A 21,396-nucleotide genomic window follows, 5' to 3' on the forward strand; every position below is an offset into this window, starting at 1 on the left:
GGAAGAAGTATTGGTGTTACAAGACATTCCAGTTTTCTAGGAGGAGGATTTGGTAGAAAGGGTAAGAGTTTATTCTTGAAAAATATATTCACCTAAGGTTAAAATTAAAGCTTTCTTTCTGCAAGGAGAATTTGACAGAAATGCTACAAGTTAATTTTTCTTTATACAATATGATAAGAAGGGATTTTTTTTTATTTCCCTACAAGGAGATTTTGATGGTCGGAATCCTCCTTTGTTCATTCATTTACTGTTTTGAAATTCATTTGTTAAAAAGTAAGGCTTGACTTTCTTATGTTTTATTTTGCGTTAGTTGGGAACCCCTTGTTTTTAAATTATCCCTGTTTTCTTTTTTTTAATGAGATTCAGTAATAGAAGAGGTTAGAGTTAATTCCCTTGTATTCAAAATTTTTTTTTTGAGGAAAAGATTAGTTCAAAAGTTTAAATTACTTCTTCCTAATATACCATACCAGTACATTTTATGATTCTTTTAAACGAAAAACTTTTAAGGACTATCTGTCAATGTCTGTCAGTCAATGAAAGAAAGAGTATGCTTTTTTACATAACACAGAGTTAGTTCCCTTACATAAATCAGAGTTAGTCCCTTTTGTAAATTCATCACGTAGTAAAGATTCCAGGTTTCTTAGAGACAGTAAAACATGTATCAACAATGTTTCATTTTACTTTGCAATTTAAAAATGTATGTAGTGCACAGGGTAATCAAAACAGTGTTTTAAATAAAGGTGACTGAAATGATTAAATAGGGCGGTGGAAAAAGAAATACCTAATAGAGAAATGTACTATAACCAATTTGTGTCAGTTGTTTTGGACATTTTCTAGAAACAAAGATATTGAGATGAAAGATAGAGATTATTAAAGTAGAGGGTTGTATTTAATGTCATTTATTGTAATAAAGTGTGAATGTTGACTAGTAAGAGATGTAATTATTTGTTGGCCAGTTTCTATCCTGAGGTCACATGTACTAATGGTGGTCAGTTTTATACTGAAATTTTGACCTTCACTATAAGGTCAATACCAGAGCAAGACAAAATTATAAAAACATAAAACCTGCCATATTTACCCAGTATAATTTATACTTCTAATTGAATGTAATTGGACATCTTTACAGTAGGCCAGCAATGTATATCAGTTTATAACATCACATGGATTTATATTAGTAAAATCAAGTTATTTCTAATGGAAGAGCTTATATAATTATTTCAGTAACTGTTTCCTTGGAAATTGATAAATTATGGTCTTGTCTATCTGTACTAATCAAAAAGGAGTTTAACCCCCATAAAATTAAGTCATACATATTGACAATCATACCACATCTTTTTTTTTATATAAACAAGAAGATCATGAGTAGATATAATTAATACGCAGACAGCATGCTTTGAACATAGCAACCAAAGCCTTAACATCTGGAGGATAATACCCCCTTTTTTCCCCACACCCTTCAATATCAAACCAGCATCCATTCTTTATTGATGACCCATAGTTCTTGAGGGAACTCAGAGAGATATTGTTATCAACAAAAACGTTTAGCTTCTTCAATAAAAACCCTAGATATTGAACTTAGAACTGCAGGACTGTGATATACAGTGAATGCCAACATAACGTGTTAGTTTGCTTTTTGTGCAATGATCATATAAATATGTATTTTTAAATTACTGGCTTATCTATGACATTGACAATGTGTTTCAAAAACCTCACATATTGGTCTTGTACAAAAAAAAAATATGATGTATGGTTGTTCTATATTTCTTAGTACTCCTTCAAAAGTTATGGATATTAAGAAGTGAAAAAAAAAATTTAACACAGAAAAATTGTCCCAGGAAAGCATTTAAAGATATTTAAAATGTTTTACAAACAACATTAAAAAAAAGACCTTAACAATAGTAGGTTCTAATGTATCAAAAATGATGTACAGTTATTAGAAACAAATGGTAAAGTACTAACTGTTATGTGTCACGGCTGTGAGAGATATCTAATGAATCTAAATGTACCTGTTTTTAACTCTCAAATACATTGTTATTACTGTCTAATAAATATGTCATACTTTTTAACATACATCGTTCACACTTTTAGATCACAAAAACACATTTTAATGGGCCGTATTTGTCAAAATGTCATTTACAGTTTTATGTGTTTGAATTATTAATGCTGAATTTGACAAATTGACTTCTTAAACGTTGAAATATTTTAAATTCTTAAGAGAAATTACTTTTTTGAAATATTAAGAAAAGGGGTATAACTCAAAATGACTTCTGGTTTAAAATCAATTGTTAAAATTGTCTAAGATAATACCTTTTAGAAGGAAAACATTATGTACAAAATTGATATGGAATTATTGAGTAACATTTTAATAATTAATTAAACTTTACATTCAGGGGTAGTTATAATTTTAATGGTTTGATTGGCATATAATTGTCAAATTTTTTTTCTTCGTTCCATCCGCCTAGCTTTTTTAAATCGGTCACCAATCTTTTGTTTATGTACAAAACAATTTACATAAAATTTTGGGATTAAGTTTCCGGTAATTAATTTGAATTCCCAGTATGATAATTAAAAACAATTAACTTTGTATTCTTGACACGATAAACATATTTATGCAAATAACATTTCATGCTTTGCATAAATAAAGTTATGTTGTTTCAAAATACACCAACACAGCAAAAAAAACAAAAAATAAGTACAGCACAAGATAACTGAATATGTCTTGATTTTAGACAGAATAATCAATTAAACACTTCATTCTCAACAAATTTAGAATTATCAGATTACCAGTATCTACTGAAGGTTGTTGTTTTCCACTTTAGTTTGGTCTTGGAAATATTTTATAATATAGTGCAAAGCGGCTTATTTTCATTGGTGTTAAATTTTCACGATTTTCATTGAATAAGGTATACAATATATTTTTGCGGTTATTATTTTGGCAGGTTCAAAACCTTATCAATACCTTTGTTTTAAATTAGCAGAATTTATTTGGGCGATTTTGTTCTGGCCGCAAAAATAGGCGTAAAATTTAAAAAAATAACCAGCTATTCGTTAATACTTCTATGGTTTGGCTTAATTTCTCCTCAAACAAAATCTGAGCGCTATGAAATGCAAGTAGTCAACACGGAAAGAGGTACAATGAACACCAACTATCAATCAGTCTTCTTCAGAATTGATTGTACTTAAAATAAATCAAGACTTATTGAAATGGCTTTAAAAACTTATAAAATATGAAGTCATAAGTGTTTTAAGTGCATTTTTGCTTTTAAAAGTAAAATTAGAATCTTAATGAGGAAATGAATTTTAAGCAACAATTTCCTGTCTGCAAGTTTAATTACACAAAAATTTTAAATGTCGTTTGAAGCACTTGCACATAATATTTATATATATATATGTTTGAATTTCTGTCTCAATATTTTTTTAAATGATAATGTGGTGCATTTGATAATGCTTTTGTCATTCAGTATAAATTAGATTTAAGCTTCTCAGGGATTACAAGTTTTTCTGTCAATACTCTGAGTGGTGCAGTAATTGTTCATCATGACAGGAAAGTTTATCATAATTAGTTTGGAATACAGATAGAAGGTCAAGGTCATAAACTTAAGAATTGATGTTGCAGACCTTTAAGGTTCACATTAGACATTTCAATGAAGATGTTTTGTTTCACTGTTCTCAGTATTAAAAGATATGTCATGCACAACATTGAATTATGTGTTATTTAACAAGGTCATCATCATAGTCAAATGTTGCACACCCAAGGTCAAGGTTTACAAATCATTTCCAGTGATCAAACGCCACTGAACTCTTGAGTTTTTTGAGTATGCAGTGAGGTGTGCTTGAATCAGACATTTATTGACAAGGAGTGCAAGGTTTTCTGTTCTATGTCATTGTTTTGCCATTGTACTTTATCATCTCTTGATCAATATAAACTTGCAGCCATATGATATATCCATGACTGCTGAAAGTTGCATAAAAAAACCAACAAACAAAAAATAAATCCTGTCCTGTATTTAACTGAAGTATGGCAAAGTTCAAGGACTTTGGGTAATATATATTCTTTACAATATGATACTTGATACCTACATTATGTTTGACCTTAAAAAAAAATCATATTGATTTTATGGTTCTAATCCTGCCTGGAATTAAATGTATATGATTTTTATAGAATGAAGATAATAACATCTGTCTGAACTTTTTTAATGTTTCATTTTAGTTTATAAAAAAAAAAAATTCTGTTACAAAACATGATGTATTGTTTTATGTGTACATGTTATGCTGCCCATCAAGGGCCCTTGATTGGAATAATAAATATTCTTATTCTTATTCTTTATTGCAAGAAAATTAAAAAGATTAAAGCAACATTTGAGAATGATGACCTTCACTTCAAAGATAAGTTAAGTTTTGCCTACAATTATGATGGTAATTTTATTGTGCAAGTAGAAAAACAACATGAAGTTTGTAACAATTTACCTGTCTGCATTTAATTTTTGATTGACATTGACAAAGACAATGACACCACCTTTAGTTATAGGTATATGTTTATCAACCTGAGTATGAGGGCAGGAATTTACCACCAAGGTTTAATTTAGTAAACATTTTGGGTTTTAATTACTTTATGGACTTTTTTTTTCTTTACAAGTGAAAATAAATAATTAGTTTTGTAAAAGACCAACAGTAGATACTGAAAATGGTTTACAATTATATTCGGAATAATTGAAGACAATTCATTAAGCAGAAATTGTATGGTAGAAATCTTGAACATTAGAACAATGTGATTTATGGATGTTACTGGTATTCAAATGTTTAGTGGTAGCAGTAAAGCTGTCAGAAGCAATATTCATTGAAGTTATTTTTTTTTAAGAGAGATAAATAAGTAATAACTGCAATTGGATATAAAATAAACATTGTTTCAAATATTGGAGCAAATAATTGGATTTGCAAGAATCCTGTTGGATATGATGCTACTTGATTAAAGTGACAATTAACATTACAGCTGCTCAGGTGAGATAACGAGCATATCTACCTATGATTTATGACTTCAAAGAAACTGACACCTGGAGTGTTTTTGTTATTCTGAGATAACTGGTCAACTTCTTCATAAACTTATTGGAATACAATCATTATAAACCAGGAGATAATATGATATGATTATTATTGGCCACTGATAATTGGTTTATATGATTACCATAGATTGTAAAATATACCTATTATTATCACAATATTTACAGTTTTAGTGGCATTTTAGTTAAAGTATTGTGACAGATTTATGATATTTAATTACCAATAATGATTCTTCTCAATATCAGTTTGTCTGACTGACTGGAATAATTTTCTGTTAGAACCTTTAAAAAAATATTTGAAAATGGAGGTCGATGAATTTGACGTAGATGGAGAGTTCCATTTTGGAGGTTTTCACAAGGAAAGTTTCGATGTTATGAAAAAAACACGGTGGTCAAAAAGGCGTCATTCAGATGTTTGTGAGTATATTTATAGATTGTTTTGTTTATGGTAATATGATACTGTCATGTTTCAGACTGTCAGTCCGAAATAAATAAAATTAATATATAAATATTTCTTTGGGCTATATATAAATGTAATGAAGCTTATTTATGATAATTGAAAAAGACATAATTGAGGGGAAGTGTCATTGGTCTTGTTTTATTGACATTACCTTCAAAACTTTTTTCCTTGTCAAGAGTTGTCTTTCTTTGAATCAAACATTTCTGTGAGGACAGGAACTGATGGGAAAATTATGTTTTCTACATTTTTATTCAAATTAAAGATTTCCATACATTTATGGGACATTATAAAAAAAAGATATCATATGCTTATTTGTAACATTTGGTTGGTTTAAAGATCTCCGTTTATTTGTTATAAAGTAGATGTTAACACATTTTAATACAATGGTCTAAGTAAATGGACTATTTTAAAGGGAAACTTCGCAAAAAAATCAAAAATTGATATTATGTTCATTAGGCATAAAAATGCTCAAATTCATAGATATTATAGTTTTATTCCGCTAGATAAGCGATCACCATCGATTTTAAATTTAGAGAATCATTTCCATCCGTTCAGCCATTTTGTCTTCGTTCCCGGTTAATAAAATCGATATGTCTATAAACCCAAAAGGAACAAAACTACAGTAACCGATGTAGTCGTAATTGCATGTCGATATCTTGGCAATCGTACGGTTGTTTTATCCGACTTACTAACTTCAAGTTGATACGGAAAATATTCTTATTTTTTTTAAATTACCACGGTCTTTTGTTTTTAAACTGTTGATATTGGAATTAGGTAAAAAGTCAAAGTTGAAATCATAAATAAGTGATCCGTGAAAATTGTTTTCGAAAATCTAATTTGTTCATAATTCTTTAAAGTAATAAACTTTTTTCAAAAAACTTTTAATCTTCCCTCATCTGATCACCAGCATGGCTACAGGTATTACTTTCAAAGGTATTGGGAGGGGTGTGAGGTGACACGTCCAGGTATTCAAGCGATTTCCTGTCGGGCTTGCAAGTTCATGCATCGTTTCACTTCTGCATGTATTGATCAGTGTACACGGCTGATAACTTATAACTTTCCATTTTGAACTATCAGATGTATGATATACAACTCTGTCTTACTTGTCATTACTAAACTCATACGCTTGTTTATAAATAACATTTCTGGTGTAAAGAATATTATTCATAAAAATATAAATAATACCCAAAAAATAAGATTTGATGGAATTAAAATCTATTTAAATATTTTTTCCAAGGGTGAATTTGGGAAAATGTAATATATACTCATTGTCAATGGTGAAGGACAGATTGGAACATACCAGAAATATTGATTTATAAAATGTACGCACTTGCCGATGATTCGTTTATACGACTGGGTTGAAAGTTATGGAACTAAAGCGCAATTTAAAATATATACATGTATACATTAAACATAAGAAAAAAAAAAACATATATTTTGAATAAATTGGGGTAAAAGTTTTGTAAATAGACTAGTCCACGTATGCCAACAGAAGGTAATCATCGAATGTCGATAGACTATTGTATACCAGAAGAAGAAGAGAACCAATTTGATTTAAATACAGGTCGATGTATAACTTTTGCTTTGGTTCATTGAAGTTGTCACGGGAAATAGTAAAATCACAGATTTATATTTCAATAAGATTGTTCTCGAACAAAGGAAGGAATTCGTCATCACAATTGTAATATATGCCACTGGACGAACACTAATTATCCCCAAGGGATGTGAATATTTTGCTGGCAAACTTTTGAGTATCAAAGTTTCAAATTAATTTCGGGATTTATTTTCTCTCTTGGTATTCAATAACAGAAAAAAGAATAAATTACTTGTCCGCTAAATAGGGGTATTCTTGTCAGATAAAAGACTTTTAGTTACATTTAAAAAAAATATGGAAATATGACATTAAATTGGTTCTGTCGTTTTTTTAAACATCGTTAAAAAGATGTGTGTCTAAGGTGAACGCCACAAGACAAGAACCCTGTAATACTAGTACGAGAGTATAGCATTTAAACCTTGCTTCTCAATAATATGGTTGTATCGGAAATCTTTTCATACAAATTGACAACTCTGACTCATGGTCCGATATGCATGTACTATTTGCCACACAACGCCCATAGATCTTTCTACCATCATCATCTTATTCTTTGATATTGCTGTAAACATCGATGGTTCACACCCAAACAAAATGGGAGTAATGGACACTCAGAGCTTCTCCGTGTTATACACTTGTGGAACTTAATTCATAGACGAAATTTCTGTATTGAAATGAATCTACATCTCACAAACAGGATTTTCAAATAATGATTTTGAGTAATCACCTTACAAACCAATATAAAAGTATGGCAAGATATAACCATGAAGGAATTTAGTTTTTGTCAGTCGCAAGAACTCATCACAATCATAAACGTATACGTATATATGCATGCAGTTTCAAATATCAAGAACAAGCGGTCGATGTCGATAGTCCGTTTTCTAACTGTTCAGAGTTAGACATGTCACTAGTTCATTCTTGGAAGCCTTCATATTCCCTGTCCAACGATGGGAACTCGTTCTGTTTGTATTGACTATAAATGCTTGTATGGTAATTCTGTCGTTTATCTGTACAAGTGGTTGCATTTCCTCTCCTTTCCCAACAAACAAACGAACGAAACGCTACTATTTTGCTTTCTCTGGAGCTCATCCTCAGTGGCGCTTATACGTCAGGAAACTTACATGTATGTATACTAATAATGATTGTTGCAAGAACAACGATGTATGGACAAACTATTCTAAATTCGTCAATATCAGTTATGCATGACTAAGATATAAGTTTTATTACAACTACTGTATTACTTATTTGGATTAATGACGGCTATCATGTTCAACATTGCACAAAATATTATCATAGAATTTTAAAAAAAAAATTGTCAAAAAAAATAATGCCTTAGCTTAGATAATTGGTATTCTTTTCATAAAAAGTTCGTGTAAATGATTGTCAAATGAATTTAATTATGCAAGAATAAAATGTTAAAAAGAAACTAAAACAAAAAAATCATGCATTTTGTATGTTGTATTTTTTTTTCAATTAAAAACTTTAAAATTGCTATAGTTTTATAAGAATTTAAACACAGCCAGATTTGAATACAAGTTAAAAAATTCCGGTAAAGTCAATGATATCAAACAGATTGGCAATGGTATAACAAATTGGGTAATATTGCATTTAGTTTTTATTAAAGATTAAAACTACCATTTTTTACTTCATTTACGCCAATTACCGCCAAGAAAGTAATCAAAAATTGTTTCCTTTTATTTTTATACACTTTCGGAATTACGAATCTGAAATTTTATTTTCAATTAATTTACACAATTTAATTATTGTATCTTTATTCTCATCGTGTATTAAAATCTTAGTGTATTAAAATCGTGACAGCATACTCTTTCTAACCCTTTCTGTTTATCCTTTCCAAATAACAACATTTATACCTGTGTACGCTTGAACTCACACCTGCGGCTAAATAGCTACAAGGTAAACAAATTGACCTCAAGCCGAGAAATATACAGTGACCTTTACAAAATAATATACACACTCTGCTCACACTTTAGTTGCATTGAAATGATTATCAAAACAATAACGGTAAATAGAACTGAAATAATTTCAGTTCAATATCAGTAAAAATGTTCAATAAATATTTTATGAAAAAATTCTAAACAATAATTAATGAAATTTATTCGAAAACATTTACTAGAGATAATTTAATAGGAGTTTAATTCATCAAAACAAAACGGTATATGCATATTCATTTTCGTTCATTCTTGTATTGTGGTTAATGACTACGACCATTCGTCAGCTGTGCGCTTTTAATTACGTATATTGTCGATAAGCTATAAGAGTTAAACAGATTTCATTTTTTCCCAGAATTCAATAAATCGGGCTAATACGTCACGACCCACTCGAGAATTCAACCAAAAAAGTTTCAAATACTTGATTTTCTCCGTTATTAGAAGGAATATAAATTTAAAACTTTGCAAATGTGTTTTTTATGTTAAGATGAACATAATTAGATGATAAGTAAAAAATCGCGGAATTTCCCTTTAATAATATGAGGCAGGCATAACCTGTGAATGGGGACGAAGTCTGTATGTATTATTTTCTTAATTCAATCATGTTGATAAAAGAAACCGAAATACCGTACGTAACGTTCCCGATTTTGGTTCTGTTGTTAGGGAATTAGCTGTGACGTTCTTTAAGTTATGACGTCATATTCGATGTAAACAAAAGAAACGCTTTCATCAGGTAACGTAACGTTTTTTTTCTTATCAAACAATTATTAAAATTGAATTTGTATTGAGATCCAATCTTATGTTTTACTAGACTGATAAATATAAAAAAAAATCAAAGTCTCATGCAAACAAGACAGATTTCTGCGCAAATGCGGGAAAACCGGAACAGGAACTAGATCTGAAAAAAAAACGTTAACGATTTTGAGTTCATTAGTACAATGAAAAATTCGGGAAATTTTCCCAGATTTTTTTTTTTTTTTTTTTTTTCATTGATTTTTCTACCGTAATTGGGGACTTCGTCCCCATATTACCGACTTTTGACTCCAGGAGTATAGAATTCTTTAACATTAGGATATTCTGGTTCTCTGTCAACTGAGAGCAAGTGTTTGAGAGAATATTCTCCAATATGAAAATTTACAAGTTGTATAAAAATGTTGTAAGGGAGATAATTCCTATAATTTAATTACCAAGTGAAAAAAAAGGCAGTAAAAGCCTACAAAATAGGAACTGAGACTATTGACAAATATTTTTTGAATTTGAACATATTTTAGACAACTGAAAATTAGTGACCAGTCAACACTGCAGTTGTTAATTTCGAACCCATAAAACTGCCTGTCATGAAATAGCACAAAAGTGGCATTAAAAGTGGCATTAAAACACCAACAATCAACCAATCAATCAAAAGTATTAAAGGCAGCTTGTTACCCTCTATATACCTGTTGACCATTTTTGTTGTTTAGTTGCTGTCTTATTGAGTAACATAGCCTCTCTTTTGATAACAAATACTTGAAATTAAAAACACACCAAAAAGCAAAAAACAGTCTGAAAACTGTTTGCAGTAGGAAAATCTTGCGCCTCTAGGCAGACATTAGCTGGCCCATAAACTATTCTGTTGGATACCAATATTCGTGAATTTCATTGGTTCATAACTACGAAATTAACTGCTCAATGAATAACAAATATCCTTCAGGTTATAAGAATAAGAATTTTATTAGTATAAAATCCAAACAATAGGATTGTTACTAAAATATACAACAAAAACAAACAAACAGACTGTGGCATATTAAATGCAAAACGATAGTCATTAAACACTACAAACATGTAGCATTGAAAGAAAAACAAAAACATAGATTATTAGTATTAATTATAATACTATTTTTGACAGCATGCCTCCTCTTTAAAATTATCAATTAAAATATTATGCTAATGATATAAAAAATATGTTATAATATATATAACATTATAAGTTGAGCCATCAATTACACAGTTCATATATTGACATTATAATTGTTTCTTTCATTATACATTTCACTTATGTAGTTAACAATGATAAGTAAAATATCACATTCTTCGCAGGAAAATATAAAATCAAATTTGTTTTCTTCACTCATTGAATTAAAACAGGGGACAATACTAGATATTTCATCAAACATTTTGATCCTAGTTTTATTAATTTCTGAACATGTTATGATAAAATGAAATTCATCTTCCACCTCTTTATGGCATAAAGGACATATTCTATTTTCTAAAGCTGTTTTGTTGTATCTACCACGTTCAACAGCCAGCATACTATTACTTATTCTTATTTTAGCATAATTTTTTGTAACATTTTTATCTAAATTCAATAAAAGGTACTTTTCTAGTTCATACTTTACTTTAAATTTTCTGTAGGTTCTTAGTTTATTTCCATTTATTGAATTATCATCATTAAAGAGACAATTTCTCCAAAATATAATGTAATTTTCATTGAGCTTCTTCACGATGGCTAAAAGTAATCTTTTTTTAGAGAAGGTACATTGATTTTCCCAAACATGAGTGAAATTCAATTTTGAAAGTAGCATTTTAACTTTTGAAGCAAATCCATCATTTAACTGCTTGTTAGCTTTATAAACATTATATAATAATGACTCATTTTCATTTGACTTTAAAATATGTAACCAAAATCCTACAGAAGACTTAAGGGCCTGTATACCAATAGGGTACATTCCCAATTCAGCTAATACAGCTGTATTTACTGCCTTTGAATTAACATTTAGAAGACCTTTCGCAAATTTTATTTGGAGTTTTACTGATTCCATAGATAAATATTGAGATTCAAGAGTTTTGTTGTTCTTCACAATATTTAGCGACCATATCTCACTACAATACAGTAATCTTGGGCTAACACAAGAATTAAATAGTTTCATATGGGAAAAAACATCCATCTTATCTGAGTAGAGTATTTTTTTTATACAAAACAATGCCTTAGAAGCTTTTTTACATAGGAGATTTACTGCATTAGTGAAATATGCAGACTTTAGCAAAACCATGCATGGAATGAAATATCCACGAAAATGTTCATGTATCCACAAAAATAAATGAATCCACAGTACTTAAGTTCAGCTAAATTGCCACACTGGACACTAAAGTAGCTCTAAAACACTTTTAACATACATATGAACCATTATATAAATAAAAACATATGAGGATTTAAAAACAAACTACTAGTCTAGTTGAACAGAGCCACCAAAATCTGTGTCCTCTGTATGCACAGACTGTTAAATAAATGAGATTTGAATTAAACAAATATTTAATCATATATACTTTCCTAGAAATCAGCTTATCATTTCATCTAAACTATATGTAGGAAAACTTCATTTTTTTACATAAATAAGGCCATTAGTTTTCTTGTTTGAATTGTTTTACATTGTCTTATCTGGGCCTTTTATAGCTGACTATGCGGTATGGGCTTTGCTCATTGTTGAAGGCTGTACGGTGAGCTATAGTTGTTAATGTCTGTGTCATTTTGGTCTTTTGTGGATAGTTGTCTCATTGGCAATCATACCACATCTTCTTTTTTATATTTACAAAATATTTTTAAAAGATAAAAAAAAAACAGATAAATATAGATTTTTTTTATCTATAGTATCTATGGTATATAAAAATTGCAAAAAGATTTAAAAAGTTATTTTTAGAGACAATTTTTTACCTCAATTATTCTGATAAAATGTAAACAAGTTTATACTACATGTACTTCATGTAAGGGATATCAAATTGTAAAAATTGTACATACATTATTATCAAGTGTCATCCATGAACTTCTTGAACTTTTGTGATCAGGTTATAAATAACGGAAATATTGTCTGTGGTTAATCATCTTTTTCCAGGATTTAGTAACGAAAACTTTTTGTTTTACATTTTTGGTTTAATCCTGGAAAGCCATGATAAGGTAAGGGGTAAATAAATGTAAAGGAAAAAAAAAAATTTTATGCCAAATTTTAGGGTCACAGAAACTCAGTAATAATGAAGAAAACTTTATGACCTTTTAATTTGTTACATTTAACCAACCAAATTCCTTGTTTGGGATAATCACTATTAAGACTAAGATATATTTTTCTGAAGATGTATTTCAAAAGGAGAAGGTCCGGTAAGGGCCGATTTTGGCCTCAAATTTCAGGTTCATCTAACGAAACATTTTGGACACTTTTTAAATACCTAAGTGTCGATTTCAATTGATTCGATTAGTTTATGTGAAAGATTTTAACTTATTTAGTCATTAAAAACACTCTGATTCAAGCTTAAATATGAAAAATCTATCAAATATGCCAAAAAACGTCACTTTTCAGATGGTTTTTGTCAAAAATGAAAGTGGCCGCATCCGTGTTCATCCTCAACCTTTATATATGTTTTGTATTATCATAAAATACAACTTATATTTCAATATTATGAATGAACACGAATGCGGCCACTGTCATTTTAGACCTAAACCGTCTAAAAATTAACCAAAATGCTAAAATTTTGAAGATTTCAGTAATTTAGCATGACTTAATGATGCTAGAACGCGATATTTGTGCATTGTATTGTCAAAAACAGCTCATATTTATGTAGAAGAAGTATTTTACTTTCCAAAATATAGCTTAGAGATTACATTTTCACAATTTTCTTAAACTGCTATATTTTGGGGCCAAAAAGGGGTCTTACTGAACCTACTCATTTGTCACCAGAGAAAAACAAGATATCAATGAAGAATGGTGACAGGCAAAATGAAAATGAAATGTTTTGTATCTACATACCCACCAACTTTTCATAATCTCTATGGGGGATTGTGAAAACATCAGAGAAACTATTGCATACCATATCAATAGAGTACTTGATTAGAACATTCATGGGGTTAATTAGTACAAGTGTGTTTAAATTTATTTGTATGCCCCTGCTTCAGCAGAGAGGGCACTGAGTGTTTACTCTTGTCTGTCAATCTGTCTGTTCATATGTCCTAAATGTCTATTCTCTAATTTTGGTTTGCCACAACCAAATGCTAGTAAACTTAAGATCAAGTTAGATTTTTGAAGTGTCACTTTCACTGTTCTAGAGTTATGTCCCTTCAAAAAGTAAAAAAAAATACTGAATTTTTCGCTTCCCTTCTCTAACTTAAGTTTGCGCCAACCAAATGTTATGAGACTTATACACAATGCTTATGACCACCAAACTCAGATTAATTCCCTATGTGAGTGGCTTCACTTTCACCATAGTTACATCCCTTTATAACGTTGTATGCAAGGGAGAGGACACATTCTCCATTTCCTTTTTACACCTCCTTAGGGGGATATCCTCATAAAGCAGGGTAAGACTGTTTGACATAATCAAGTTACCTGACATATGATGACCCTTAAATTTGTTAACTTTTAAAAGTGAAATTGATTTTCATTCTGAAACTTACATTGTTTCTCACAGTAGTTTGTATTTATACAACAAGATGATTGTTCATAATATGTTGAAATTATTGTTTAGAGAAATATTGAAGTGATATCTCTTTTGGTTTTTGTCTTGCCTGTCATGAAGGTGTTTTTGCATTGTTTTTCTGCCAACAATGTCATTGTCAGCTTCAACAATAATGTTTTCAGCTTAAGTCAGTTTGATAGAAACTACTGATTAATCAATGATACTTTCTATAAAAAGGGGGTAAATTGATATCATACATGAATTTTACTTGATGCTATCTTTAAATTCTTTGTAATTATTCCAGGGGCTCCTTTCACAAAAAATCTGAACTAGAACTGATCATAAAGTTCAATTTTTGGTGAAAGAGTCGCTGAAGTCTTTGTTAGATGTTGTCCTATGAGAATCCACTATCTATTTATCAATTCATCCCTGTCTAATGACTGACATCAGTATGTTAACTATGTAGGACAATTGTGATATGATTGATATGCTGCAGGAGATATCACAAGTCAATATTTATTAAAGGAGTTCATACTAAATGTTTTATTATAGAGAAAATGAAATTATAGATAGAATGATTATTACAAATCAAAGCATTGAGATTAAATACTAACAATAGACTTGTAGTCCCAGGCTATGGCTTACATGTGGTAATGTTGATGTATTAGCATGCATTAACAATGAATAGACTGCTTACTCATAAGGCTACAATTAGCCTGCTGTAACAGCAGATAACTTGGATTTCTGTATTTTTGTTATACTCCCCCACCCCACCCCACCCCACCCCTACACCCCCTAGACTTTGGGTAAAGCTGATGGCACAACAATAAACTGCAAATCTAAGACAATAATTAATGTGCCACCTTAACTTAATAAGTACATGTACCGGTATATTGGAATGAAATGTTTTGTCCCTAACACCAAATATTTGTAAACAGGTTAGAATTTTTTTCTAATTTGATTAGAGTCGTAATGTTAATACATGTATATAATGATTCAATTATTCAGATGTTGCAAAAACTTATTTTCACTCTTCCTTGAAAAATGTGTTCATTCAATAATAAAATCTGCTCTAACCCATCAACAAGGTCCACCTTCCCAATTCCTAAAATATCTAAAATAGGAGAAATATTAGAATGTTGGCATCTTATACAATTGAAATTCACCTTTCATTTGTGTGAAAATATTAATTGAGATTTTATCTTTTTACTCTACTATAATAAAGGAAGTAAAAGTTTTTAATTTCATTTCATAAAATAACCCTGTATACCAATATAAGATAAACACTTGAATATAGTGACTAATAGTAATTCTATCAAGTGTTAGCTCACATCATCCCATATGATACTGTAACCAGGATTATGTTAACTTCCTTCTGATAAATTGGTCAAGATATGGTTTAATCATGATTACAATTGCATTCATAATCTGCTAAATAATACTCTGCACTGACATTTTATTAAGTAACCTAAAGATTTAGTTTTTCAACCTTTTGTGCACTAATGTGCTCTGTGACAGGGGCGTTAAGGTTTACCCTTATTTGTCCGTGAGTATGAAATAAGTTTCCATTCTCTAACTTTAGTGTGCCGGCGCCTCAAACAAATGTTATGAACTAATAATTTTCTTATCCCTGGAATAGATTACTTAACCATATTTGGCACAACTTTTTGGGAATTTTGGAACCTCAATGCTCTTCAACTTTGTACTTGTTTGGCAATATAACTATTTTGATCTGAGAGTCACTGATGAGTAGACGAAATGTGTGTCTGGCGTATTAAATTATAATCCTGGTACCTTTGATAACTATTATGAAACTTATACACAGCTTAAGGGGGTAGACCTTGGTTCAGGGAGATAACTCTTTAAATCAGTTAAGTGTTTGTAAAAGTCAAGTTCATCAATGATTTTTAAGCATTTACCTGACACAGATTGAAAATAATCTATGTAACCTAGAAGCTTAGAATATGTTTTTGAAAATGGTTGACACAAACTTACTGAATATTTTAAGAGTTATTTCCCTTAACCTAGGTCTACCTCCTTAATACCACCAAAAAATTCAAATCAAAATGAAATTTTGTCTGCCTGACTTACACTGTTCTTGAGTTATTTACCCTTTATAAATTGAAAAATTACTAAATTTGTAATTTCTGTACTATAAAACAAAACAAAATTCTCTTATAGGATCCTCCTCATAAACAAATTCAAATTATTTTCATGTCACAGTATGCTTTTAATGTCCCCCCAAAATCTTGCGTGCAGATAATTTTTAAAAGTTTCAATAAGAGATGGTTGGGTTAGCAAACAATTTATATTTTGCTTGGTCTTGCCATGTTGAACAACAAGTGAAGTCATCTCCCTTTATCAGTACCCATCCTATCATATGGTGATTAATCTGGGTTATAATTAGCATCATTTTCATTTGAAACATTTTAATGTGTTTATTTTGAATCAGCAAGATAAATAGATAAACATTATGTCAATGAGTGTGTAACTTGTGAAGTAACAAACAAATAAACAATCCTATCAAAACGAAATATATTGAAATAGAAAATTTCAAAAGTATAGTTGAATTTATAACATATTTTGTGCTTAAGTTTTGTAGTTTTTAAACTGTAAACAAGAAATTATTGAGTCTGTTGACTAAGGGAATTAGAAGTTTCAAAAAGAACCACACCAAATAATGTAACAATACAGCAATGAAACTTATATCTACACTTAATAACTTGAAGGGTGCCTAGAAAAACTTCCTTTTGAATAATGAAATTTCAGTCCTAATAAGGAGTTAAATAACCTTTGCCCCGTGGTTGTAGGCTGTACGGTGACCTGTAGCTGTTAATTTCTGTGTCATTTGGTCTCTTGTAGAGAATGCCTCATTGGCAATCATGCCACATCTTCTTTATTATTTTCAGCAATATATTCTATCTTATATTAAATTAATAACACTTATATGAGATGATTAAGAGATTATAACATTGGTTCTTTTTCATTTTAAGTTTTGAAAATCCCACGGGGGGGTCTCAACATGGGATTTTGGGTACAGGTATGCAGCTGGGATTTTAAAAACACCCCCCATTCATATATTGAATAATTGTGAAATCCCTACCTATACATATATTTCACAGCGAAATCATAACCCATTCATATATTTATCAGCTCAAATAGTACCTATATCAGTCAATTACTACCTATTGATATATTTCCTCGGTAAAATTGCACCCCATTGATATATTTGACAGATCAAAAAAGGGACCCATTCCAGCGGCACATATGTATATACCTTTATATAGGAAGAGACCCCCCCCCCCGTGGAAAATCCTACTTGAATATTTTAATAAGTCAGCCAATATTTGATTAAACTAAATTTATTTCATGTATAATATCCATGATGTTGAAAGAGCCTGAAGATAAACAATCAGTGAGCTATAAATAGTAAATATGCTGCATATTTATGATGATCAATAATCCTGTAGAATAATGAGGTCACTCAAGATGATGTTATGCATTTTATACTACAATTGATTAGTATGGTAGATTCATTAAAGGAAGAGATGTACAACTCAAGGCTATATTTAACGACTGTACCATACTACAGGACCAATCAACTCTTCTGAATCAGAAATTTTATAAAATTGAATTGAGAAGTCAAAAACAATAAAGTGAAGGGATCATGTGATTTTCTTGACATTTCTTTTGTGGAATTTTAACTATCCGTCATGACATAATTATACTAATGGAAGCACTGTTGAAGCACAGCAAGTGTTGATATATATTTCCAATACTAAAGTTTCGTTGGATTGAAATAGACTGCTCACTGTCATGACTATTTGTTGATTATGTGAAATTAATATATGATACAGAGATGTCTATGATACTTCTGGATATTTTAAGATCTCAATAATCTATATATATATATTTATCTACGAATTAAATTTGAAACGATGTGAATTTTGTACTTGGATTGTGAATGTTGCTTCTGAACGGAAATGAAATCCATCGTTATGTCACCATCTACATCCGACCTATATGTCATACAACAAATACAAAACGATTTTATGTAGTTATTCACTGTTATTGTACAACGTTTAATTTCTAAATACAAAAATGACTTGTAAAATGGTGTTTTTTGCAAAGGTGTTTATTACAATTTAACTGAGGATTAGAGGGAAAAGTTTTTATATTCGGATCAAAGGATAAAATATATGTTATCAATTGGATGTTAATCTCATAGCAAATATTTACCTGACAAAGATGAAAGACATCTAAACAATTTGATTGTGAGGTATGTTCAAAATTATCAATAAGTGGGGGCAAATGGGTGCGGTCAATGATCATGCTACGCAAAAAAATGAAAAAAGTGAAAGATATGTTAAAATATACCTAGTATATGTTTATGTAAAGCATCTTATTTAAAATATGTGGTGCAAGAATATTGGAGTTTATAGGATGGAGGGGGGGGGGGGTGGGTGAAATTATATTTGGAGTAATAATCTATAGCGATCAGTTTTTTACAAAGAGAATATAAATGCTATTACAGATTTCGAGTGGCTATAGAATGAGGCAACCTATAATGCAGCTAACCTTTAAACAAATTGCATGGTTTCATGATAAAGTACAAGGCTGTTTTGTAAAAACAGAAAAAGCATAAAGATTTTTAATTTATTTTTTATTGGCTAGTGTCACCTTCATGATTTATTAACCAAGGACTAAGAATGAGGAAGTATACTTTTCAAAGGAAGTTGGGTCATTAAAAAAAAGATATTGTCCTTCATTTACTTGGAAGCAAAAAAATGTAAGACAGCTAGCTAGACCTTTGAATTTTTGGTCAAACAAATCTTAGAAGTTTAACCTATAATCTTAATCATCATGATCATGCATAATTGTCTTGTAAGATCATGTTTATGAATCTCAAAAATGTCATTTTCAGGAGGAATAAGAGAAAATTTGTGGTTATTGTTTGCGAGACATAAAGAGAGGTGGTTAATGATCAATAGATCATCTTATCTTCAAACATTTTTGGGAATTATACCTCCTCAAATCCCAAATTAATCATTTGTCACCAATGATTCCAACCCAACCATCCAAAGATTAAGATCACACCCAGCAAAAGCATCTTTTGTCATACCTGAGAAAACATAACCCATTGATGAGTCCAAAATTTATTGCTGACTATACAATATGGGTTTTTGCATAGTTGAAGGCTGAATGGTTGCCTATATTACTTACAACCACTTCATTTGAAATTTGATGGATAGTTGTCTCATTGGCCATCATACCTCATCTCCTTATTCTGTATTCACCTTTTTTACCAAACAGTTGACCTAAAAATTGGAGGGGGAGGGGTAAACATGTAGTTTTAAATTTGTCCAAAAATAATCATTTGAAATAGTGCTAATGGTGCTTACTGTAGTGTCTTTTTGATATGTACCTAATCATGCTTCACATAATATATTCCCAATGTTTTAATCATAAATGTTTGGACTAAACTTGACAAAGACTAAAGTCTTCAGTTTGAAAAGAATGATGAAGAGGTGCACAGCTTTGAAACTGACAATTGGAAGAAAAACAGACAATGCCATTGACAAAAGGAAAACACAAAGCACAAACACTAAAGTCCACAAAACACTAAGAACTTCAATAGTGAGCCACATAAAAACAACCTCAATAATGAATAAAAGTGTCCTCAAATAAAACTTGAGTGAACTCTGATGCTCTGAAAAGGTCAGCAGTGAATCCTGCTCAACTAAAACTCTTGCAGTTCCTGCTTAACATACATCTAAAATGAATAGTCGATCAGGTCAGATTGCTCCTGAATATCCTACTTTACTTAATATTAACTTAAATGTAGAATAAAGAGAATTAGCTCAGATCCTCTGGTTGGGTCAGCATTTTATTGATCCTGTAAGATATGATATAAGCAGAGTCAGGTCAAATGCTCTTGAAGACCCTGCTCAACATATATTTTAAATGAACAGGTGCTCTAAAAGGGTCAGCATGATAATGCTCCCGACCGTGCAAGGGCTGTATAGCAAGTCATGGTTGTTAAAAACTTCCATTTGTTTGTGATAATGCTTTACTAACAGTTAGAATGAACCAAGTCAGCTCATGTGCTTTGATTGGGTCAGCATGAAACAGCTCTACTAAACAGCTACTAGTCAGCTCAGGTGCTTTTGAAAGGTCAGCAGACCCTGTTTCACTAATATTGTATATGAATAGAGTCAGCATCAGGTTGAAGCTAATGAACAGTTGGTGAGTTCTGATTCATCCATCAAACATTTGACAGGATACATGTGTTTTGTCACCTGGCCTTTTGATGTTTACCTGTTTATTTCCTTGATTAATTACCTATTAATGTCCTACAGGTAATAACATAGGTCAAACTGGACATTCATTATACATTTTAATATATCTTTAAGAACATAATTGATATTTGTGGATGGGTATTCATATTCAATACTTTACAACATGCTAATTTTTGTTTTCCCTTTCTACCAATGTATATAATTTATATAAGGCATATATAGAGCCTAGGTGGTCGAGTGGACTAGCGTGTTGGGCACAGTGCAAGGCGATTTGGTGCCACAATTTCTCAGTAGCACAAGTTTGAAACCTGGCAAGGAAAGAACAAAACAAATGTGTTTGCGCAAATTTACAGATCCAACATTGTTGGGCTGATATTTAAACGAATAATTTATATAAGGCATATATAGATTTACCATTTTACTAAATGTACAGATTAGTTGACATTTAAGTTTGACCCTGTTTCTAAAATACCTATAATAACAAAATTATCAAATGTCATGATAACATTATTATTATATAAAGAGGACACTTAAATTTAAATTTCATGAATTTTGAAGAAGCTTGAAAATTTGTATAACTATATATATATATATATATATATATATAATATGTTATGAATGT

The 21,396-nt window shown here is 30.4% G+C and overlaps 1 protein-coding gene across 7 annotated transcripts in view; it reads left to right on the forward strand.

Annotated features, from left to right (window-relative positions):
* The window catches only part of LOC143082177 (rho family-interacting cell polarization regulator 2-like), a 77,648-nt gene that overhangs the window by 17,403 nt on the left and 38,849 nt on the right, over positions 1 to 21,396 (forward strand). For 4 of the 7 annotated variants that reach the window (XM_076257743.1, XM_076257740.1, XM_076257738.1 and 1 more), the window contains exon 2: positions 2 to 61. Coding sequence is in view for 4 of the 7 variants with exons in the window: in XM_076257740.1 (XP_076113855.1) it covers positions 2 to 61 (60 nt within the window). In the remaining 3 variants the exon portion in view is untranslated. Of the gene's footprint in view, position 1; positions 62 to 5,302; positions 5,475 to 12,847; positions 12,986 to 18,407; positions 18,755 to 21,396 lie in introns of those variants that run through there. The other 3 variants (XM_076257742.1, XM_076257746.1, XM_076257745.1) reach the window with 3 other exon arrangements.

This window comes from Mytilus galloprovincialis, chromosome 7 (assembly GCF_965363235.1).
Source record: "Mytilus galloprovincialis chromosome 7, xbMytGall1.hap1.1, whole genome shotgun sequence".
In the NCBI taxonomy this organism is placed as follows: domain Eukaryota; kingdom Metazoa; phylum Mollusca; class Bivalvia; order Mytilida; family Mytilidae; genus Mytilus; species Mytilus galloprovincialis.